Consider the following 25,096-nt stretch of genomic DNA (forward strand, 5'->3'; position numbering starts at 1 on the left):
CATAACTAAAAATGCCTCTGCAATACATGGTACCTTGACAACTTGTAGAAATTACTGCCCTATCATTTGCTTGCTTATTTTTGAAGTGTCTATACTTTATTCTCGGAATTGGGTGGCTGAACACAGTTGGGACAGCACTCCTGACCCTCCGATAATTTTTTACTCTCTCGTTGCACTCTTAGGGGACACTTGTTCTTTCACCACCACCAATTTCAAAGAAATGGCTGTGGACATAGGCTCTCCTCATTGAGAATCATGCTGTTAATCAGTTTCACACATGATTTTAAGTCAACTGCACAACACTAATTTGTCTCACAAATTCATAAAGTTTTGCACAAAGAGCATTTTTAGTGGCAAGTTGATACATATATTGCTATTTTAGTTTGTAACTTGCAAGGTACTTTTCATTTAATCTTCATAACAATCCTGAAAAGCAGGCATAACCTCCAGTTTAGATGAAGAAACAAAAGCTCAAAAGTTGTTACCTTCTTAAAGCTATGTGGGCAATTTATGTCAAAGCCAACAGGAAATTATTGAATAATTGGAGTAACTATTACTACTACCATTCGCCTCTATGTATGCCAATAACTCAAAATCTCTACAGGGAATATGATAACATGCATGTCTATGAATAAATCAGCCCCAGTTGAATTAGTTACAATTTAGAGAACATTTTTAGGAAATGTATGTTTATATTTCTTTAATGTGCAATATACTATATATAGCAAAATAATATGCAATACAAAATAAATTTGTCTTATGTTAAAACATTCAACAAACACTGTGGAAAATTTTTTTTTTCATTGGATGTCAAAACAATTATTTATGGTACTCTAATTTACAATGAAAAATTTGAGTCACAATGAGTGAGTCAGGATTCAATACCCTATGTCCTCCTATTCTAAATCCTATATTCTTTCCTTTACGCCGTGCTGCCTTGTGATAGAACTTTCAAAATGTTGTAAAGTGGCTGAACAGATGAACTAGCTATTACAATTTAGATATGTCTGTCCAAATGGACTGACTAGTTTATACTAATTTTATGAAGCTTAAATACCAGAGAAATAATAATAATAAAAGAATAAATGGATAGTCAAAGGATTTCAGACCTCATTTCAGCCATACGGGTCATAAATAGTCTTTGGACATAGAAGGAGAATGACTGGTTTTCCCAGGAGGGAAGTATGCATATACTTTATCAGTTTTAATAAAATATGACCCAGCTATTTTTTAGACTATTTATGCGCTCTGCCCTCTACTCTCCTGGCAGTCTTCACATCATCAACACATTCTGCAGACACATTCTAATGCCATCACCATAGCTCACGGCAGCCAAATTCTCACATACCATATCCACTTCACACCCTGACTCTTTCCCAGGATTAAATGACTCTATTGGGTCATTTTTCCTACTAGGCTAACTAGAGAGAAATACATACTTTCTGCAAGCCACACATTTGATTACATGAGTGCTGTCCCCTCTCCCCAGAACCTAAAAGCTGGTTTCCCTGAGAATCATGGTACTCAGAGATAGCCATAAGGCAGGAGTAAAACCAGAGCAGACTAGCTCATGGGTAATCCCGTAGTCAGGGGTACTGGGAATTTGTGTGTGTGTGTGTGTGTGATACCCAGTCTCCTTTGCCTTCTGAGCAAATTTACCCTCCATTATCTCACTTTGTAATGCTCATCTCAAAGATATTTTTTCATTTTCATAGTGAAATCAGCTATATGACAAGCTGAATACATACACAGATAATGTGTCAGTATATGTATGTGATATAGACATTTTAAATCAAACAGCACAATATGGCAAAATCAAGTTGCCTTAGAAATTTTTACGTCAGATTAAATAAAACTTAAGCTTTGAGTGGCAGAAATAGTGCTGGCCCTAGGCCAAAGTGGGACAAAAAGGGAGGCCACGGGTTATTGGAGGCCACCCTTTTTTGCAGTGACTTGGCCACACTCTCCAGGTCCCTTCACCATGACATTATCAGCTATATTGTTCTAGGTCCTTTTCAGGGCATTGTTCATGGGGATGGGAGACTTTTGTTAAGTCATATGTCTGTCATTTATTACTTATATGTTCTTTGTCAAATAACCCTTTTGAAAATCTCCTGAGCTTTATGTAGATGTAAGAAGAAGCAGCCTCTGAGGGGCACGTTCTAATGACTGGTACTATCAGTCTGTTGTCATAGTGGCTGCCATATTGGTACCCCCTCAATGATATTGCCTTGATCCCTGATGGGAGACTTTGTCAGCTTATCCTGGAACTTTTGCTATTTGCCCCCTAGCAACATAGAAAACCAAATAGTATATAAGCAATATAATATACATATAGAATACATATATTAGTTTGTGGGCAAATGGCTGATATTTATTTAGAGTGTAAAAAGAAAGTATAGACCCACCACTCCCAGTATGTCCCAACTGGACTACAGGTTCATTTCTGAAATATGTCGGACACATAGTGATTAAATTTGAAAATAGAAGTGGGCCAGGGAGAATTCTCAGTATATGAAGGGTTTTGTCAGCTGCTATATCCAAAACTCTAACATGAAACTATGGGAGAACTACCGTTGGTGCCTGAAGAGTTTGCATCCTTTTGGTAATATTAACTGCATGAATGAAATCAGCATTTGGATGGAGAAAGAATATCCCATATTGGAAAGTAATCATGGGTTTTATGCTCTCTTTGTGTGTGTGCTTTGACAGCTTTTTGGAGACGACAGCCTATTTCTTCATGAAACCAAAAATTGGAGAGAAGGAGGTGTCCCCAAATGTTTTTTTCAGTATCTGGCATGAATTCAGCTCTGACTTTAAAGATTTTTGGAAGAAAGAGAACAAACTTATTCTACAAGAGAGGTAGGTTTTTTTCATTTGCACAATGGCATTTTAAAACGGATGTTTTATTAGGTGTGACACCACTGGGGTTGCCAACTTTTAAAGCCTGAATGAAAAATTCGATGGCCCTCAACCTAGGGTATCAAGTCTAAGAGGGTGCTGAGATTTGGCACAATTCAGAGTCTGAGTAAAAAGAGTTAGTATAGAGGCTGTGATGCTACAGTGAATAGCTAGGATGATGGTTTGCCAGGACCACTGTCTGGTAAAAGAACTTCTGTGATGAGCAAACAACACACAAGCAGGCCATGTAAGAGGAGTGAAACAACCCTGTTGAGGTGAACCCACTCACCGCAAAAGACCAATAGCAAAGACTATAAAGGTAAGAAGAATTGGTTTTGTTTCATTTTTGCTCAATTCATGGGGTGTTGTCAAAATTTCACCGTATAAAAATTTCTTCCAGACGTCACCAAGACACAGATAATCAATATTTTTTAAAAGATCTTTCAAGATTCTTATAGAATTGTATCACATTTCCTAAAGTAAGTCTTTTCAGGAGTGAAGGAAAATGTCTCAAGTATATGAAATAAAGTCTCTGTCACTATGATTATGCAACTCCATAGAGGCATATTAAATATTAATTCAGGAAGAAAGCTAGCCCTTCCAGGACAGCATCCCCAAATAGCTGGGTCTAGTAGGAGAATGAAAAAGAAACATAACCTGCACTGGAAACCAAACACCAATTCTGAAACCAATTACTATACTTTCCAACATCCTTGCACCAACAATGACTTTGCTTTAGATCTTTAGGAACCTTACGGCCTAAGGGACTTTGTTCATCGTACCACAAAATTCCACAATTTTCTGCTTATTATCTTCATTTTGGTCTTGCTTATACAAACCAGGATGGCCCACCTAGTTTCCATTTGTAAGTAAATTCGGATACATCCTTAGCTCCGGTGAAATTAATTGCTGAGATTTACGGAGTATGTGTACTAGTATGCCTGACTGGTGCTAACTCATATAATTACTGAGATTCCGTAGCTTTGCTGTAGAAGAAACTAGGCCTCAGTGAGTAGTACTAGCTGGAAAAAGAGAGTAGTTTGTGCAGAAGGAAAACACATTAAACATCCACTCTAAAAATAATGAGCTTATTCTACTTGAAAATGCATCATTAGAGGTTAATGTAAAAGATGATTTTAGTCAAAAGTCCATGCACGTGAGATAGGAGAGATAATTGCTTTAAAATAAGTGCATTTGAGTCATTGTTCATTTACTTCAGACTTAGCACTACATTATTGACTTTGTACCAAGGAAGGCTTGCTCAATTTGGGAACATCGTAAAGGAAACTTTGTTAACCTCAGCCTATCACATACAGCTTCCCTTCATACCCTCACTGGATCCCCACACGCCTCTTTTCATCTCTAATCTAAACTTGTTCTCCTGGGAAAGGGCTGGAAACGCAGTCACAGTAAGGCACAAAACCGAAAGATTAACATGTCACCCTCCGCAGTCATATTTGCATGATATCTGGGATTAAAGTCCTAATGACAGTGGAAATGGTGAACTATAGGTAACCAGACGAGACAGATGGAGCTGTCGTTTTGGCGTAGCTGTTCTGATCTGGTAAGTAAGTGAATTGTAACAGAAGGCTGTTTGTCCCGTGGTGATGCCTCCAGAGGTTCTGGAACAAGGAAATAGGTAGACGCCCCAATTGTAGCTCTCCTTTACTACCTACACCAGCACATACTGGTGAGATGCCTCTTGGAGGAAATGTTGAAATTGACTAATTCAGACGCACAGCCCCCATCTAGCCTGTGCGCCACGAGATAGAGTTGTGTTTCGAAGTAACGCTATCAGTAACAATCTAATATTTATGATATTTTATGCTTTTGGCATGACCAGCACTTGCTTTTCTTCACTCTCTAAGTATCTCATAAAATCAAACAGATTCTTTTTTTATACTTCATCCTGTGCTGTCATGTCCTAGAAATACACTACGGGCTTTTTGAGTCACACTTGGTGACTTTGCTTTCATTTTGGCAGTGTTGTGAATTGGCAGATTACAAGTTCTATCCGCTGCAGACTTCTCATTTTTCTAAATCATTTGCTTTTAATAAAGGGCTAAGGAGCAACACATGGCAGGTGAGAGAGTGTTTCTTTGCCCTTTGACTTCCGAAAGACATTATGTCTCTTGGCAAATAGGCCGCTTTGAAAAGCAAGACTGTTGGTCCGAATTGTTTGTAGAAAAACTTGGTTCCTTTCCTTCGTGCAAGACCAGCCACACAATTGCCAGGAAACAGTGCAAACTGAAAACGCTGGACCCCTTGTTCAAAATTTTTTAACAATTTCAAGATGGCAGATCATTAAAACAAGTGTGAAGCCCTTCTGAGAGCTGGGGCCCTGTGTGACTGCACACACACACACACACACACACACACACACACACACGTGAAGCCATCCTTGCCTTAGTGTAAACTTTATGTCAGATTTTCTGTTGTTAAAAGGAAGGACAGGTATGTCAGGAATGCTTTGAGTGCTCTGGGATATTGATAGGAAGAAGGTGTGATCAGTTAAGGGTGTGAAACCTCTGGTATAGTCACTGTTAGTGTGAACAGAACCTCAGGGAGCCATAGATGCTTAAAATGGGATGTTGTTCTCCAATGTGATTGCTCCCTCCTGTGTATCCTTGTAATATTTACTACCTGCATTTTTGTTAGTAGTTAATCCTATACTGCCTAGTGCTATGTCTGTTTTTATTTTATACCTTTCATTTTGATGTTTGCATTTGCTCTTTATTTACCAAGATCTTCACTTCTGGTGTAGTTCTGACTGTATGAAGCTACCAGTGCCTTTCCCGTCTTAGTGTCTCCATAAATATTTGCTGATTTGACTTGGTGCATCATGTATTTGACACAGACATGAAAATAAGAATATAGACTAGTAATGAATACGTTTTCTTATATAACTTAAGTTATCATTAAATTATCATTGGTTTATATTAAATTATCATTACCTACAATGGTAGTAAAAACCCTACTCCAAATATCTTAAGCAGAAAAGATCTTATTTGTTTAGACAGTCAAACCACATAAGGGCAGGAGGGAACTTGCCTGTGGATTGCCTGAATGCAGAAATACTAACTGTGGTCTATAGGGGTTAGTCAGGTCTCTCTCTCTCTCTCTCTCTCTCTCTCTCTCTCTCTCTCTCCCTCCCTCCCTCCCTCCCTCCCTCCTTTAAAATGTCTTTCCTCTTCCTTCTCCCTCTCATCCTCCTCCTCTTCTCTCTCCTCTCTTTCTCTCTCTCTTCCTCTCTGTCCCCTCCCCACTCTCCTCTGTGGTTTAGCTTACTTTCCAAGCTAGGATGATCCTTTAAGGGTGTACTCTTGGCCATCTGCCACAGACATGGCTTACATTCTCACAACCCAGAAAGAGAGGACACACTCCACTACCTAGAAAATCCCAAGGAATAACTCCCAATGAGTCATGCCCATCTTTGGATCAGCCACAGTGGCCTGAGGCATGGGATATCCTGATCAGCTCAGCAGTTCACAAACCCAGTTCCGCAGCCAGAGAGCAGGCTTCATTGACAGCTCCTTTCATGGCAGTGTCATTGAAGGTAGGGAAGAGGACTTCCCCCCAAAAAAGTAAATAATAATCTACTACCCCTAACTTACTAAACCTTTAAAAATAACCTGTGTAATTAGCAGAATGTCTTAGCATGGTAGAAATAATCTGATTGATGGTTTAATGGTGTGATTGAAATTTCCCTTTCTGGTCGTGTTCCTTGCTCTAATTTAGAATTTATAAATTGAATAATATCTTTAAGGTTATAAATATTTTATAAATTTTCCTTACCCCACTATTTCAAACTGACGTCTGATTATAGAGTGGTAATAACATTGTATTTTCTGGCTTTGTCCTAATGACTGATACGGTTAGTAGATATATTTCTTGAAATGGTGAATTTCTACGTGTCTATATTGAAACAGCCTGCTGTCTTTCTAATTGATGTGTTTTAGAAAACATGAGGATTTTTGATTTGGTCTTTTACCTACTAGTTCTAGTCATAGAAAGTCATAGTTCCCTAACCTTCAAAATGGAGATAGTAATACCTGTCTTGCAGTATTAGTTTTAAAGTATGTGGCAGTGTCTACATGCTAGATGCTCAATAAGCTGTTTCCCCACCGTTTAACATAAATGCTATCCTGATCATGGCTACCTACAAGGTGATTAACATATTGATAAGGCATGTTAAGCATCTTAAGAACTAATTTTGTAAATACAGGGTCTTATTGTGACTCAGTTACTTTCTCGATTGGATAAAATGTCTTGATTCTGATTCCAAGGATGAACTTTTGTTTGAAAATGTTAATGCACCCTCTCTCTGCATATTTTTTTATCATGCTATATGAAGGAGCTCCTGTTTTGATGCTTTAGACAACTGACCCATGGGTTTTGTTATGAGTCAGAAAACGTGTTTCTTCTTTTTTTTTCATATACTTGGAACTACCGTATTTTCCCAAAAATAAGACCTAGCCGGACCATCAGGTCTAATGCATCTTTTGGAGCAAAAAATTAGTATAAGACTGTGTCTTACACTATATTATATAAGACCGGTATTATACTATATTATATGATTATATTATATTATATTATATTATATTATATTATATTATATTATATTATATTATATTATATTATATTATATTATATTATATAGAGCTGGTATTATATTATAGTAAAGTAAGACTGGGTCTTATATTAATTTTTGCTCCAAAAGACGCATTAGAGCTGATGGTCCGGCTAGGTCTTATTTTCTGGGAAACATGGTAGATATATATAATTGTTAATAAGAAATTCTTCTCTAAAAATATTTCTAGACATCATCACTGAGCAACACAAAACATTGAAAAATAAGTTTAAAACAATTTCAGCTTGACTACATCCAAAAGCTGGGAGGATATACTAACATTTACCCTGCCAGCATGTAAGGAAATGGGCATTCCTCGTCTCTTATTTTCAGGAAGATATTAGCATTTGTGTCACCTCGCCACTCATGAGGCCCTATGGATCTAGGACAAGAGCTGTATTACTTAGAGGAAAGAAACACAAATTGGTTGAGAATACATGTGCTTTCTGGTCCCGATGGAGGGGTTATGGTCCTGGGAGAAGGCAGTGGGGAGCCCAAAAACAGCTTTACTTCTCACTTTGGCTCTATTGTAAGCTGAACTCTGTTTTCAGGCAGTTCTTCAGTTATATTAACTACGTGAAACTACTTGTGATTATTCTCTCCTTCCATACTGAATTTTTACTAGATACAGGGGACACTCATGTGTATTTGATGAAGGTTCTGTCTTCCTTGAACTAACATTCTGCACTGGTGTGGTGTAATGTGCAGTGGGAGAAGGTTGGGCCGGGGGATTGATTCTGCCCAGAGGACCTTTGGTAAGGAGCTTGGAGTTAGAATAGGATTTTCACAGAGAGATAAGAGTATTCTAGACAAGGAAGTCTGGCTCTGGCAACGGGGCCTGCAGCCCCATAGTGTGAAGTATGGCCTATCATGATTTCATTTTTCATTGGCTTAAGACATTTTAATTTAATAGATCAATTGTGACATTAGCAAGGCTTATGTTTAAAGTGATGTCTAACTTAATTTACTGGTTTATTTTACTTTGAGACAGGTAGTCTTTGATGATCCAGGAGAGAAGATAGCTGCTCCTCTGTTTAATTCCATAAATATATGGCAATCAAGTCTAGTTTCAGCCCACCTGAAACCTGTAATTAGAGGAAAAGAATTTAAATACTTGGCTTTAGAAGGTTTTGCTCTCCATTAAATTGGACAGCACCTCATGCCATGTTAACATTCCCATTTCCCAAATTTGTATTCCAGTGGGCTATATGTTCAAATTTAAGTATGATGTTATCAGAGTAGAAGGAAGCAACCACTTTCAAAGCCATTGAAAATCAATCTGAAGAAAGTTTAATATTATGCAATGATGTATTTGTTGGGTACCTAAGTGAGGGATTGCCCCATGTACTGTTTGTTACTTAGCATGATTGCATCACACCAAGAAATGAATTTGGCCAGCCATTTACCCCTTTGATTCAAGCATCAATTTCTAGAGAAACAACCAATAAAGAAATCCTTTTCCTAGTTCCAACTCTCTATAGCTAAAACTTTGGCAAGACAATTGACAAACAAGATAGAATAGTGGCTAGTGGAGCCTGCAAATGTGTAGGGAATGTGATCTACACTCATTAAAAGGGTAATTAATATGCATTAAGGCATAATAGGTAATTATTTATTAAGCCATGCAATAATTATCCATGCCCTACTCTGTACCAGACAAATTTCCTGGCCATGTGGATCTTACCGTCTAGTAAGAGAAGCAGACAATAAAATAAACAAACACATTTTGAAATTATGGGTTGAAATTAGTTCTATGAGGAAAATAAAGAGTGAGCATGTTTGCAGAATAAAAAGCAGATGAGGTTCATTTACAAAGTGTGGTCAGAGGAGGCCTTTCTGGAGAAGCAACATTTATACTGATACCTAAAGAATTCAAGGGAGCAGCCACGTGAAAGAGCAAGGTGGTGAGGGGCCAACGTGGAGTATGAGCCTGCCAGGTATAGATGTAGGAAGTCAAGACAACAGGGCAGAAAAGTTTGATTGCACTCCAAGAAAGATGATGGTCATGAGATGAATTTGGTGAAATAGGCAGGGGTCCTTGTAGGTCCTATGAAATTGACTTTTATTGTGCATGCATTAGAAAGTCATCAAAGGCGTATTTTAAAAGGGAATAACCTAATATGATTCATATTAGGAAAAGATGGTTGGCTCATGTGGGAGTAAATTGGACAGGGGTATTGAGAAACAAGTTAGGAACTTATTGTAGTGGCCCAAGTGAAAGATGTGATGCTCTGGACTGGTTTGGTGGCGATAGAGGTGACAGGAAGTGGATGTGTTGGGTGTATGCTCAGGAGGTATACCTACACAGACTTGCTATCCACAGGTTCCTGGCTGGACCCGCTTTGAAGGTCAGAAAATTCTAAGTCTCTGCTCAGATACTGACACGCTTACATTGAGCAGAATGTTGGAGATCGAGAAAGCAAACGTCCCTTTTCTTCTCCTAAAATGATCTGCAAAAAGCCAAGGCTAGGAAAAGATCTAAAAATCTGGATATCAGGAAATTCGCTTCCTAAAACTTAGTTTTCCAAGAATGATATAAAATCCTAACGTGAAGTTTAGATGAAAAGGATCTTCGCATTTGCATCTTTATCTTACCCTGTTGCAAGAAATGTTTTTTTAAACTTTGGAAAATCCTTCCATAAAAACCTCATGTTCAAAAATGGAAGAAAGTCAGCCTTAGAGATTCTGATTCGAACTCCCCAAAAGAGAATCTAGACCGAGAGCCAGGAAAATAGCTTGTCCAAGATATTTTTGCTTTGAAAAGGAGTTAAACGTTGTATCTTCTGGTGAGTTTGTAGACGCTTGTAAAAGGTATCTATTTGCAAGTTATTTCTCTTCAGCTTTTGTTGAACATGTTTTTTGATGTCTTAGAAAAGTTTGTACTAATACCATCTTGGGTCAAAATATACTCTGTGGAGGAAAGATATTTAAAGTTACCCATTGAAAATAACTTTAACGATTTACAAGGGATGAAAACAAGTTCCTATACAAGCTGTTCCTTTGTAAACAAGACGTTAATTTTAAGGGGTCAATTTAAGTTTCTTTTGGATATTCTCAAATAAAGTAACGGTTATCTGCTAGAGGAGAAGGAGCCGATCTGTCCGATTTGTATAATGTCAAATTAACAAATTCTTAGGTTTCTATGGACTTTTGCTGGAGCCTGTATTTTTAAGATAGTGAAAAATATTCAGGTCAGCGTCTACTACGGTTCATTCCCATTGTGAGATTCTCCATGCTGACTCTGACCCATTCAGGAGGAGGAATTCCACCAGCACTGAATCCTTGCTCCTTCCTCTCGCTCTGCTTCAGGATTCCACTCTCAGACGGCACCCCATTCCCATCAGTGGGCCTGAAGCTTTAGAGAAACGAAAAATTTTTTCTACACTAAAAAGTTTGGAGTCCCCGGGCAAACAATGAATAATCAGGGACTCATCCTGAGAGATAAGGGGGGGAAAATTGTTTCTGCAGTGTTTTAGGTATTGGTCTCTACAGCAGGTTTGAGCTACTGGCAAACAGTAGACTAAGACGTGTTGGTAGTTATTTTATTTGACAAAAACCAATTCACGCACTTGGTTTTGCCTGGTGAAGTCTGGTTAAGATTTAGAAGCAACTGTGATAAGGTTTCAAACTCAATTTTAAAAAGCATCATTTATGAAAATATGTGCTGAGTGTGTATGTGTAGCAGGGGGTGGAGGTGTGTAGGGGAACCAAGAATGGAGATCAGTACAGAGGCATTTTAAGAATGTGTATTTCAACATAAGCCATACAAAGAGAATAAGGTAATATTCATGTGCCTTGGGGCGGGGGCTGGGGTATGGTCTTAAGAAAATTAGTAGCATGGCCAGTGAGCACCTGAGAAATGCATCATTAGGTGATTTCGTCATTGTGAGAACATCACAGAGACACTTACACAAACCTAGATGGTGCAGCCTACCTTACACCCAGGCTCTGTGGGGTAACCTATTGCTCCCAGGCTATAAGCCTACACAGCATGTTACTGTACAGAACAACATGAGATTAAATCAAACACAAGAGAAATGATGGAATGAAAAATGCTGTAAACAGGAGACGTGTGACGCTGCTGCTGGAGTAACACAGCACACTGTTTCCAGCACACTTTTTTTTATAAGAAGAAAGAGTACACTCTAAAATAACAATAAAAAGTATAGTATAGTAAATACATAAACCAGTAAACTGTTTTATTATTATTATCAAGTATTATGTATATTATATATGCTATACTATTATATGACTGACAGTGCAGAAGGTTTGTTTACACCAGCATCACTACACACGTGAATAATGCACTGCACCATTGTGTCACTAGGCAACAGGAAATTTTCATCTCCATTATAATCTTATGGGACCACCATCATATATAGGGTCTGCCGTGGTCCGAGACGTCGTTATGTGGTGCATGGCTGTAATAAAAAAGACAGACAATAACAAGTGTGGGAAGAAATGAGGGGGATGTGTGGTACTCCCACACACTGCTGGTGGGAATGTGGAATAGTGCAGCCACGTTGGAAATCAGGCATTTCCTCAAAAGGTTAAACCTAGTTACCAAGGGACCCAGCGATTCCCTCATAGGCATATACTGAAGAGAAGTGAAAATATATGTTCACACAAACACTTACACACATATGTTCCTACCATCATTCACAATATCCAGAAAATGGAAACAACTCAGAAGTCCATCAAGTGATGAGTGGTTAAATAAAATGTGGCACATCCATACCACGGAATAGAATTTGGTAACAAAAAGAAACAAAGCACTGATAGATACTGTAACGTGGATGAACCTTGAAAATATGCTAAGCGAAAGAAGAGAGTCACAAAAAACCTCTAAATTATATGATTTGGTTTATATAAATGTCCAGAATTGGCAAATATATACGATCGGAAATTACATTAGCCCTTATCAGGGGTTGAGATAGAGAGGAATCGGGAATGACTGCTAATGAAGTTTCTTTTAGGAAGTATGGAATGTTCTCAAATTAGATGGTTGTACAACCCTGTGAATTTATTTAAAAAACGTTTAATTGTCCACTTCAAATGGGTGTATTTTATATAGTATGTAAAGGATAAGTAAATAAATAAATAAATAAAAAGGCTATTTTTTAAAAAAGAAAGTAAGTAGAATTCCCACATTGGGGTTCTAAGCCTGAAAGAGGGCCACAGTTGAACATACTGACCCACTTCAGTGATCTATTTAGATTGTCCACGGTTTTGAAATCCCATATTGGGTCCTTTATGTTCCCACCTGGCAAACTCCTGGCCATTTCCCCTGTGCCAGATGGTTCTGTATTTACCCAAGGAAAGCAAATCACTTAACTGCTAACATGAGCATTAGCTAAATCAATATTTGAGAGATAAACCTGCTGGCAAAAACTGTAAATAAAAGAAATCACACTCATTCCAAAATCAAAAAGATCTCCGCTGATTTAGATAATTACTAATTTCTACTAGCTTGACTCTGGAGTGACGAAACGAGCCAGTGCTTTCCCTGTGTAAACCCATTTCAGGAAAGCGTAAGTCATGTTAAAAAACACACACAGCATAACAGGTGTTACATGTGTATATGTGTATTTTGAAATTGTTCATTTATTGCAAAATAAACTTTTTTCAAATCTAGTTTCCACGGGGGAAAGTCAGAGTGTCCAAGTTTTCCTAACCTATATTTCTAATGGAGAAGAGATAAATGCTTAGGGAAAAAAAAACAGTGGAAATACTAATGGTTAAAATAAGTAAAAATAAAAGGGAAAGAAATTTGTCTGCTTTGGCTCGGGGGTAAAGCCTCACATCTTTCACTTGGGTTTAACTCCCTCCACCCCCTCACCGGAAGGCCTCCACCTGGTTTCGCCATCCCCATCCTTTAGTTCCCTTTTTGAGTGCTCACTCAGGACCCGCTCCGTGGGCTTCTGACCAAGGCGCTGCTTGGGGTTTTGGCCTCTGCTCTTCATAAACAGACTTAGAAACTTGAACTGTGGGCAGTTGTTAGGTCATGAGCGGAATTTTGAGCCCATGGAAAGGAGACAGTTTTTTGAGGGACAGTCATAGGGACTGACTTTTATATGGTACTTCCTAGTGAGTGGGCACCCCATGAAGGTGAACCATACTTATGCTGAAGAACGGGCTGTCGGATCACAGGGTGGTCTTGGATAGTGGCATTTCTAGTGGAGTCAAATGTCCACTGATTGAAGAACCACCGTGGCAAATTAGTGAAAAGCTATTGTTTACGATTTGTTTCTCCTTAGAAGGACTTTTAAATTATCGTCACGATCATTGTTATCATCATCTCATCATTTAAATTACATAAAGACAATATTTCTTATATGCGTATTATAAGTTCATTGAACATTTTAATGCCCTTAGAGTTTTAGGAGCTATGATTTTGTAATTTTTAAAAGTAATGACATTTCAGAGCCAAAAAATGAAAATCATATTAACATAATTCCTAAAATGATATACTATAATCCCTAAATGTAATTCCTAAAATGATGTAAGATTTTCATTTTTGCAATTTAGGTTTTCTGATTATAACTAGGTTGTTAATATATAGATACACTAGAGCTTTGCTCACTCTTTTTAAATGTTACCATATATGAAGCCTCTGAGCATTTGTATTTTATTTTACTTCATTCTATTTTGATTTATTTTGCTTTTGTTTCCTGAGTAATATCTGTGACAAAACACTTAGGATCTCTGATACCCTGAATGTCTTTCTAAGTTTGAAAAGTTTATTTAATCAACTTCATCTGTCATTTTATCTTGTCGAGTCATGTTAGACATTCTCTGAATAATCCATCCGCTTTGACTCTGTCTTGTCCCACATGGCCCTGGTCATGTTCCACCTCCAATTGATTACAAAGTTCGCCCCTTCCTTTAGGAATAGCAGTTGGGCTGGCACCCGTGTGTCACACTCTGTATCTAGATCAAAGAAAGTGTTCCTGGCCAATGTGTCTCCACAGCTCATTGATCTCTCTCTGGAGAGAGGCTGGTATGTCTCCTTACAGATTCCTTCCTCAAATGATTTAAAACTTGATGCTGAGCTATATAAAGGCCTTTTTGGATAGCTGTGCCTTACAGAGTGAGGGTCACGCTGAGAAGCCGCCACTTCTGCAGTTACACAAAGGGCGTGCAGTCCTCTGCCAGCATAAGCTGCAGCCACCATTGCACGGTGCAGACCTAGCTGACCCTGGCGAAGGATGAACTAAGGCTCAGAGGAGAATGAAGGCATCCTGCCCGTGCACACTCAGGAAGCAGTCTGGCCCTCTCCTTTGGAGACGCAGGCTGATTCCAGCTTTCTGTTTTTTAAAAGGAAATACGCACTGATTTTCAGAAAGTGGTAGTCTCAATGAAGACAGAATTTTGGATCTGTTGGTGGAGACTGTTTTGCTTTGAATGGACCCAGCAGAGTGGACCCAGGGTCACAGGTCACTGCCATCTCTCTTTGGGCTCCTCAGTGATTTCCTGCCCCTAGAGTGGTTGTGGAGATGTGCTGGGAGGGTGCCCTGGAGGAAGAGGCACATCCGGCATTAGAGATGTGTGGTCTGCCTGCTTCCTCCCTGAGAGGGCCCAGATCCCTTGAGTTCCGTTAACCCAAAGGTGACCCTCATCTCCACCGAATTAGAAGTACTGGGGCAGTAGGAGAAGCAAGTGCACTTGATTTAATATTCCATCCGAGTAAGTTTGTCACGTGTAGCAGAACCCAGTAATGAGACATCATATAAGGGCAATGTTGTTGTTTTTATTAAACAGGGACTCTCATCTATCGTAATATTAATGAAAATTTTACTGCATCTATTTAAGCTCTATTAATATCTCTCTTATTTTATAATATGGGCATCTAAGGTGGGCTGCATTTACCATCTCTTTGAAAAATGATAAAACTTAAAATTAGGTTAAACTATATAGACACTCACTCTTTCTCAAAAGACTATATTGAATCCTCATGCCATATAGATATTGTGGTATTGTGGTTTATAATAATAAGTATATATTTGGTCTTCTGTCTCATTCCTGGCACAGAGCTCCTAAATAAAACCCTTGGGATTTCCTAAATGGAGAGAGTGACAAAGGGGTTTTCTCTGTCTTAATAAGATGACTTTGGAAAGCCTCTAGGTAACCTAAGGATGACCAGTGGAACTAACGCTGTGATTAGAGGATTGGAACTTTCTGTGTCACCCCCACCCTTGACCTCTGGGGAGAGGAGAGGTACTGAATTAATTCCCAGTGACCAGTGATTTAATCAGTCATGCCTATGTAAAGAAGCCTTCATAAAAACTCAAACGAGGGAGTTCAAGGAACTTCCAGATTGGTGGACACACGTGGACATTCGGGGAGAGTGGCACACTCAGAGCGTGGAAGCTCCACACCCCTTCCCACCTACCTTGCCTTATGCAGCTCTTCCATCAGGCTTTCCTGAGTTATGTCCTTTTATAATAAACCAGTGATCTAGTAAGCAAAATGTCCGACTTCTGTGAGCCATTCTAGCAAATTAATCAAACCTACGCAGGGTGTCATTGGAACCTCTTATCTCTAGCTTGTTGGTCAGAAGCATAGGTGACAATCTGGACTTGAGATTGGATTCCAAAGTGAAGTGGGGTAGGGCAGTCATGTGAGCCTGAGCCCTTAACCTGTGGGATCTAATGCCATCTCCCGGTAGATGGTGTCAGAATTGGCTTAATTGCTTGGCGATGTGGGGGGAAAAAATCACATACGGGAATTGGTGTTAAAGTTGGAAACATTAGCTTGAAACCTATGTAGTTACCAAAATTTATTGTTACCCCAATAAATTGTAATAATAATAAAAAAAAGAATTGGAGACATTCGTTTAGAATTTAAAATAGCCAGAAGTAGAATTCTGCATGTGACAGTCAAAGTCCTCTAAGCTTTAATTTGTCAGAAAAGTGTCTAAAGTTTGTTGGGTGAGGAAAAGAAGAGATAGTAGTGCTAACTCTTTAATTTTTTAAATAGCCTAATTATCATTGTAAATTTACATAACACAGTTTGCAAAAATAAAGCATATCAGAAGTAAAAGCATATTTATAGTAGATCTTGATTTTATGAGATGGAATTATTTTTAAAAATTAACCTCTTCGGTTCAAATTCCAATGGCCTAGGGGTAAACATTTTTGGAAAGTTTGATAAAATTCCATTTGACCACTTTAAAGTGTTCCAAGTTTGTGGGGGAGGTAAATAAGATGATGTTTAGTTGGAAAAAGTGTATTTCATCAGTTAAGAGAATTTAAGATGCTCCCAGATAACTCAAAGGCTTTCATTTTAAAAGTCTAGATGTGGATATTAATGTGTCCTTAAATTCATGTGTTGTTTTTTGGACAGAAGCACTGTTAATTCTACACTGAGCTTGTGCAGGGGTTTATTTCCTACTGCCTCTGGTTAATTTTCCTGGTGTTTTTATTTTACAAAGGCAGAATAAAAGAACTAGAGCATAAAATACTATAGCATGAACTTGAGACTAGGTGCTGGTGATGGCAAATTAGAGAAAAAAAGTGGAAAAACATTTTAAATATCATGGATGGATAGATGGATGGATGGATGGATGGATGGATGGATGGATGGATGGATGGATGGATGGTTATTCTCAATCACAACAAAAATACAAGTGAAAGTGATGTTATATGAGGAAAGCTTAAATTGGCTCTTATTTTTTAAAGCCCTCTGCTTCGTTTATTATTAATAAAGAAAATGAAAAGGATTTACAACCACTTCACCATTGACCATGGTCTGCTGTGTCCCAAACAGTCAGATGAGAATCAGGGACCATGCACGACCTCTTAGCTTAAGAGAGGCAAAAACATGATCGTCTGAAAGCTGATGGATCAGAGTGAAAAGGAAAAAAAAAATGTCTTGACTTCCATAAAGTATACCCATATATTTTATCATTCATGTGTAGTTATTAAAAATTAGTTTCCTAATGATGCTGATCAAAGAAAAACTGAGAACTAAGTGTTCACATCCAAATTCTTAATTGTTAGTGACCATTTTGTACCTGAGGGTTTACTGAATTCTCTAGCCTGATGGTTTAATAGCATTCACAAACTTTGGGGACAATTATTATACAGTCAATGGAGTTTTGTTCATAATTTTAGAGTCCAGAGCCATAATCCCTTGGCTACAGTTTGATGATCCAAAAACCTCTGAAATGAAAAGTTTTTTCATAAGTTAGTGGCAACCTCAACTCACATGATGCCATCTAGTCTTTACCCAACCCACTTAGTGTGACTGTTCATATGTTTACTACAGAAATGTTGATGTGTTTGATTACTCTATGCTGTGTCAGACCCTTTTGGAATGTTATGCACCGTATTTCTGTGTGAAATTAGAAGAGTTCTGAGGGCTATAATCCATCTGGCCCCAGGGGTTTTGGGTAAAGGATCTGGCTGACTGAACCTTTTACTCAGTGGTCCTAATTCTACTCTCTCTAGAACCACACAAATAAATCCAGTCTCTTGTCCATTTAATGGGTCTTCAAATATTTGAAGTTAACTATGAAGATGATACCAGGTTTTCCATTTCCCTGATAAAGTATTGCCAGTTCTTTTGATTATTCTAGACTCTCTTTGGACTTTCCTGATTGATGTAGATTCCCACTCAGCCTGAGCCACATCATGTTATTACAGCTATGCCATTACTGGAACTATGATTTACGAGGACACAAGAGATTGCACTTCTTAACCCTCCCAGTGTCAGCCTGGTCATACCCTTCACCTTTCTTGTGCTGGGAAAGATTTTCCAAGATTGACTATTTAAAAACCTAAGGTAGATTCTCTAAGGAGTGGATATCCTAAGATAAATCATGGGAAACATGAGGGGAATGGCAAGTCATGAATGCTTTTATCCAACTTTTCCTTTTCCTCTATAATCATTCCCCACAGTGCCTTCTTCCACTTTCTTTCAGTCTCGAACACCATGCCTGCATTCTTCATTGTGAACTTATGAATTATCCACGTGCTTTATTGAGGTCATTCAATAAGTATTTATTAAGTGGCTACTATGTACCAGGCACTGGAGTTGTAAACAAAATCAAATCCCTGCCCTCTGGACTTCACATTATTGTAGTAAGGAGATAAATATACGCTGGGTGCTGATATGTGCTCTGACAAAAAATAAAGTAGGGCAAAGGGAGATGGTGGTGTTATATATAAGCTAGACAGCATACGTCTGGGAAGTGACATATAGCAGGGATTTAAAGGAAGTGACGGAATAAACCAATGGAATATTCCACACAGAGGTAGCAGCAAATGCAAAGCCTGAGGAAGGAGCGTTTAGGGAGGAGGTCAAAGTGGCTGGAACAGAGTGAGCAAGAGGAGAGAGGTAGAAGACGAGTATAGAGAAGGTTGTTGGCGCCGAGTAGTGTAGCCTGGAGGACCAGCTGAAGAAAGGGTTTCCAGAAGGAGGGCATAGAGGAAAACCATGTGAAATGCTGCTTGTGCCCATGTGAGGGACCTGAGGACTGAGAGTTGACCTTTGGATTTGGGAACTTGGAGGAATTGGTGATATCCGTTTGGTCTCTATCAAGTAGTTAGGGACAAACGCTGGATTAGATGGGAACAGAGGAAGTGGAGACGGTAACTATAGCAACTTTTTTTGAGGAGTTTGTACATTGAAAGGGTCACAGAGTAAAGGTCTAGCTGGAGGGGAAAGTGGATTAAGGAAATTTTTTTTTTGATGGTGGGATAAACAGCATGTTTTGGCCAGATAGGAATAATCCAGTAGAGGAAAAATTGTGACCCTTGTTCTCCCTTAATATGTGTGTTTCCTTGATCCCATTTCTGCCTTGTATCTCCCACATCTTACTCCTTAATTAAGCCATTCTTCCTCTTGCATAATTCTAAGTCATTATGACATAAATAGCTTTGTTGTACTCTTTTATGAGTTTTACAGAGAGGAAATGTGATAAACTCTCTATAAACTAATTCCTATGTCTCATAGCCCTTGAATTCCCTGCCCCCCCGCAAAGTCTTTCTAAAAAAAAAGGATCTAAGCTATTCATACATATTGTTCTTGATAGAGAAATGTCAAAACATAAACCACAGTGTAAGTACCTACAGAGCTTTACTTTATATCTCACTAGCTATAATCAAAATTTTTTCTGAACTGTATGCAAAATAAAAATCACTGAGAGTAAGAATATCTTAACACAGGTGGAAATACTAAAGATAAAGTTTAGTAAAGGTAAATAGAAAAGGATGTCTGCATGAAAAATGTCAAATATAGTTAACGACACTATGTTCCTGTAATAAAAGATGAACTTTGCTGTCAAAGGTGATTTTATAATAGTTTTGGTCATCATATGTAACAGAAATTCATTTTATTTGCTATTAGAAACTTTGGAACCAGGGAGTGTGATTTCACCATTTTATTGAGGAAATCTGAAACATCCTCTATATGTACAAAAAGAACATGGTCATTCTTAGGAGACTTAAAAAAAAATGGGAGCAATTCAGGGGAGCTGCTTTTGTAACTTCCATGTAAATCCACAACTAATAGAGAATTAAAATGGTCTCTACTACATGAGTCCATGAGAAAAACATTCCCTTTTTTCTAAATCAGAGATATTAAATTAGCAATGAAAATATGTGATCAGATGTTTAAATTTCCAACATGTATATGAACAAAAATATTCCTATTTTTAGTGACTGTTAAAAACTTATCATCTAAGCATTTTAAAAGGTTCTAAATAACACCTTCCAGATTTGTCAACTTTTTCTGATACGATGTTAATTCTACCCTGTGGAAGATTATGAAACGAGGATCGGCGTGGTTTGACAGAATATAATTCAGGCTCTTTATTCACATGGTGGAATGTGAACCCTGACATTTACTCATCTCATCCCTAAAGCAAAGTTATTTTCCTTCTTCAGCACAGAATGGTCGGCATTTCCAGCCCTTGTCCGAGACTAGCCACCTACTGACTGCTGCACAGTTGAGACTATTGCGATTTGAGATAATGGAGGAAATATATTAACTCTCCTAGATTTTTCCAGAGTTGTATCTCTGTGTCAGGTCAGATCACCAGAAAGCAAAAGGACAAACTCAAAGTGCGTGTTGGCCCCCCCGCCTCGGAAATATCTTCACTGAGTTAGTTTAAAAATTAATCTCAGTTTATATTGAGGATTTGTGTAAAAAATTGGCGACTATAGAAATGTCTGTGTCTTCTGTATTTTTAGATATGTATTGACTGCAATTCACATTTCTCACTTAGACAACTATGTCAAAAATTCCTCCTAGAAATTAGAATCAAGAATGTGGTGGTAGTTTTGTTTCCTCTGGACAATCGTACATGCTTTCCTTTCCTTTTTCAAAGATGAACACTAAAGCCCATTGTGTTTCCATTACTACTTTTCCTTGAATAGAGTTCAAGATTTGTCCAATTATAGTACTTCTCCCCAGTATCTGATAAAGCACATGTGACCATTTTTCTAAATAGTTTCTCTTTTCAAAAATTATTTCAATTTATATTCAGAGTTTTAAAAGATTCAGTCTTTTAGAATCACATGCTTCTAAATAAATGGAAATAAATAAATGAATAATGAATATAAATTAATATAATGAATATCAATATATAAATGATACATAATAAATATAAATTTATAAATGTAAAGGAATATATAAATACATAGAAAGTGGAAGATATTGATGGTTGTATATTTTGCCTTTCCCATGCATTGCGTTGTAAGAGGCAACATAGTACAGTGGTTAAAGCTAGAGCTGTGGCAATCGAATGTTTGTCTGGATTTGAACCACAGGTCTGCCACAAATGGTGTATGAGCCCAAGCAAGCAATTTGACCATTTTAAGTTTCATGGTCCTCATTGTAAAAGTTGGGTAACAGTACCTCACGGGGTTATTACAAGATTTGAAGGAGATAAAATCTATAAACCCTCCTAGCCCAGTGCGTGGAACATCTGTTCTCAGTAAATGTTAGCTGCTATTTTGATGAGACAGGTACTGTACTGGGCCAGGGACATGGAGAGGAAAGACATTCCATCCTCTGCCTTCAAGGAGCTAACACTATAGTTTCTTTAAGATGCTTGTTTTGTGAAAGCTCTCTAAAGGGGAAGGGATATTGAACTTGGGAAACAAATTGAAGATTGTCCATCCCAATTTATTTTCCATGGTAGGAATACCATTTTTATAGTACTAATAGCTAGATATTAAGCCCATGATTTTGTACCCTTTTTAGTGGGAGGGATATGGAAAGAGTGCAGACTCTGACGTTGACCAGATCTGTATTTTCATCTTCATGCTTTTATTGGGTGACCTCAAGAACCTCTTTGAGTCCCAGGCTCCTCATCTCTAAAATAGTATAAGAGTATCTCTCAAGTTAGGAGGTTGAATAAAAGGTGGTCCACGTGAAACTCCCACCGGGTATGGCACACCACTGGCTCACTGCAGATGTGACTTTTCTTCAAATGAAAAAGAAACTGTCATGTTTTGGACATCTGTGATTGCTAGGACAATTTTCTCTGTGCTTAGATTAAAACAGCCTCTATAATAAATTTTACCAGTTATTGTGCTTTGACCCTCTTCAAGGTCATGCTCTTTAAAACAGGAACATAACTATACATCAGGTCACCCTGTTGCCTTCTTCAGGCATATTTGATCATTGTTAATGGATACATCATTTGAGTATCCTCTCACCTAGCCATCATTTCTCTGTCTAGTCTGCAGACATCCTATTAGAGATACTTTAACTATTTTGTTGAAATGAAGATATATTATGTCTATGTGATTTATCTTTCCCACTAACCTAAGAGTTAATAAGGGTTAGTGAAAATAGTTTAACACAATATCATGTTGAATCTTTACAGGCTACTAATGATTCATATAGTGTATCCAAAATTAGTTTTTCTGTAAAATGAAAGAAAGTGAATATGATACCCTAAGCTATTTCAAAACTTTAAATTTTATATACAGTCATCCAAACTAAATTGTTTTTTATGGATGGAATTATAACGGTAAATCAGTAAACTCAATGGTCAAGTCAAATAGGAGCCCACATAGTTTACTCAAAATGTGAATTGAATGTCCAGACTCATTGCTGAAGAGTTCACCAGAAGAAGGAGGCAAAAACAAGAGATTTAGATCTAAGCCCTAGTTATTTGCCAAAATTTATCCCTGTGATTTTTTTAGCTTGATTTTAATTTTCCTATCCATCATCATTATTCACCGAGCCAGTTATTTTTCAAACATCTAGTGAATACTGACTTATGTGAGGTTTATTTTTCTTATGAATGTAAAAATGAATACACATGAGCCCTTATCTCATGGAATTTTACTATTCAACAAGGCATATAGGTAGCTGTAAATCATTAAAATAAAAATTTGAATAAAATTGTGCAAAATCATAGAGGATTGCATAAACAAGCTTGCTGTGAAGGTCAGATATACTTTCTATAGAAAGCTTTGAGCTTAACTTAGAGGACCCATGGGAAGAAGAGAAAAAAAGACAATGGGCAGTCCCAGGGGAACAGACTTATCAAGGGCCTCCGGTGGGGTGGGGAGTGGTTCTCTATGGCTGGAGCCCAGGGAACATTGTAGAGACTACAGAGAAGTTAGGTTAGTTGTAAATGTTCTGGAATTCCTCACTAAGGAACTTAAACATTGTTTTTCCCCGTTGGCATGAATGAGTGGCTCAGCTGAGTCCCATGTTTGGACATTTGTGAAGAATGGGTTAGACTTATGCAAAGGCCAGTCTGAAGGGTTTGGCAGGGGTCCAAGTGACATAAGGAGGAGGCTTGAAAAACAGTCAGGGACAATGGAATTAGGTTGGGGCAGATTTTAAAATCATTACTAAGGAATAATTAATAGCAGAACTTGTTAACCATTTGTATATGCATGATGGCGGAGATAGTGATGAAGAGGGAGAGAAAGGATTCAGAACATGAATGGTTATAGATGATTATGTTCTTAACCAAGGCCCAGGTAGGTGAGAGGAGAAGAATGTCCACTAGGATTTGGAGCTTGGGAGAGAGGTCAGAGCTAGAGGTATGATCTGAAAGTCTTCAGCATAGAAATGATAGTTGTAATTATAAAGTGGAGATTTCCTATGGATACCAGCATCGAGATTAGAGCCCTGGGGGATAAATAACATTTGAGGGGAAGTTTAATAATTACAAAGCAGCAAAAGAGATTAAAAAAGCATGTCCAGAAAGACAGTTGGAAAACTCAGAAGCTCTCTGAGGACCAAAGCATAAGAGAATTAAAAGGCTAGTTCACCATTTTAGTCATTAGCATGATGGGGAAGAGTGAGGGCAAGGACAACACACTGGGAGGTAGGAAAATACTGACAACTTTTTGATGCAGCAGAGAGAATGATGGGAATGATTTGTGTGTGTGTGAAATTTTTGTGTGTGTTTTTTTTTTTTTTTGCTTTGAAATGAGAGCATAGCAGCATACATCCATAACCATCTTCCCTTATTTATAGCCCTTCCAAAACTATGGGGAAACATTTTTTTCTGAGGTAGTTCATCCATGAATGACAATGTTCTGTATTTATAGAATCTTAGACAGTCATTAATGAGTTTCAGATTATAGGAAATGAATTTGGTTGGTTGACTGTGTTTCCTGATGCTTCGTCTCTCTTCACCCAGATATGCAGGAAAATGATGTACATCATCTCTGCTTATTGGCTTTATGTTCAATATATATTTGGAGTTTTTAGAACATCAGCATAGAACCTGTATATCTGTCATGGAATCCTAGACTGTAGACTGCACAGTCCTCAAAATTCAGCTCATGTTGTTAAGAGAAATGATAGACTTGCATCGTGCATTACTGTTCGGTGAGTGGGATGTGAGGTGTGAGTCCTTCTCCAGCTCTTAATGTCCATTTCTGAGCCGTGGTCCTGCCACATCAAGTAGCTCACAGGCTTTTTTAAACCCAGTTTCCTTGAGTCAGGAGCTACTTGGCACTCAATCTAATTGCTCCCTGTCAGCGTTTGGGATGCAAATGCAGTGTTCTCTGAAAAAGTCAGAGATTGTCAGTGATGAAATTCAGAAATTCAACTCACATTCAAACATACGTGCCTGAGGAAACTTAAGTTCTTTTTACTTGCGATAATCAGTGGCATTTTGGTGGATTGTGTCCTTTTTATTTCGGGGGTTTGTGTGTGTGTATTTTAAATCATTGAGGTCAATAAAGGAGAGAAGACAGAGCCAGGAGTAAACTCCCCCAAATCACCTTTAATCCCCCAGGGTGTCTAATACCTACTCTTGTCTTTACCCGGAGAGAGACCCACACTTCAAAGCTGGCATCCTACTTCTAACCAGCCTTTGTCCTGACTCTCCCTCCTCTTCCTCCCTCCCTGTGTGTGTGAGTGTGTGTGTTTGTGTGTGTGTGGGGGGGTTCCCTTTCTCTTTTTAATTAAAAAATTGAAAATTTGTAGGCAGACATGGTGGTGTGTTTCAGTGAAGTACATTGTGAACTGGTAGTAATGATAATTATGTCTTGTTAGAAGATCCATCTCCGCTGTCTAAGGACCTGTGACGTGTGACCTCCCAGTGCTGAGCTGCACTTAAATCTCACAGGCTGCAGA

At 38.2% G+C, this 25,096-nt stretch overlaps 1 protein-coding gene across 2 annotated transcripts in view; it reads left to right on the forward strand.

Moving 5' to 3' along the window:
• FMN2 (formin 2) overlaps positions 1-25,096 on the forward strand; it is a 318,182-nt gene that overhangs the window by 284,045 nt on the left and 9,041 nt on the right. For both annotated transcript variants that reach the window (XM_019746843.2, XM_074316783.1), the window contains one exon: positions 2,713-2,862. In XM_019746843.2, the coding sequence (XP_019602402.2) occupies positions 2,713-2,862 (150 nt within the window). The remainder of the gene's footprint in view (positions 1-2,712; positions 2,863-25,096) is intronic.

This window comes from Rhinolophus sinicus, linkage group LG12 (genome assembly GCF_036562045.2).
Source record: "Rhinolophus sinicus isolate RSC01 linkage group LG12, ASM3656204v1, whole genome shotgun sequence".
Classification (NCBI taxonomy): domain Eukaryota; kingdom Metazoa; phylum Chordata; class Mammalia; order Chiroptera; family Rhinolophidae; genus Rhinolophus; species Rhinolophus sinicus.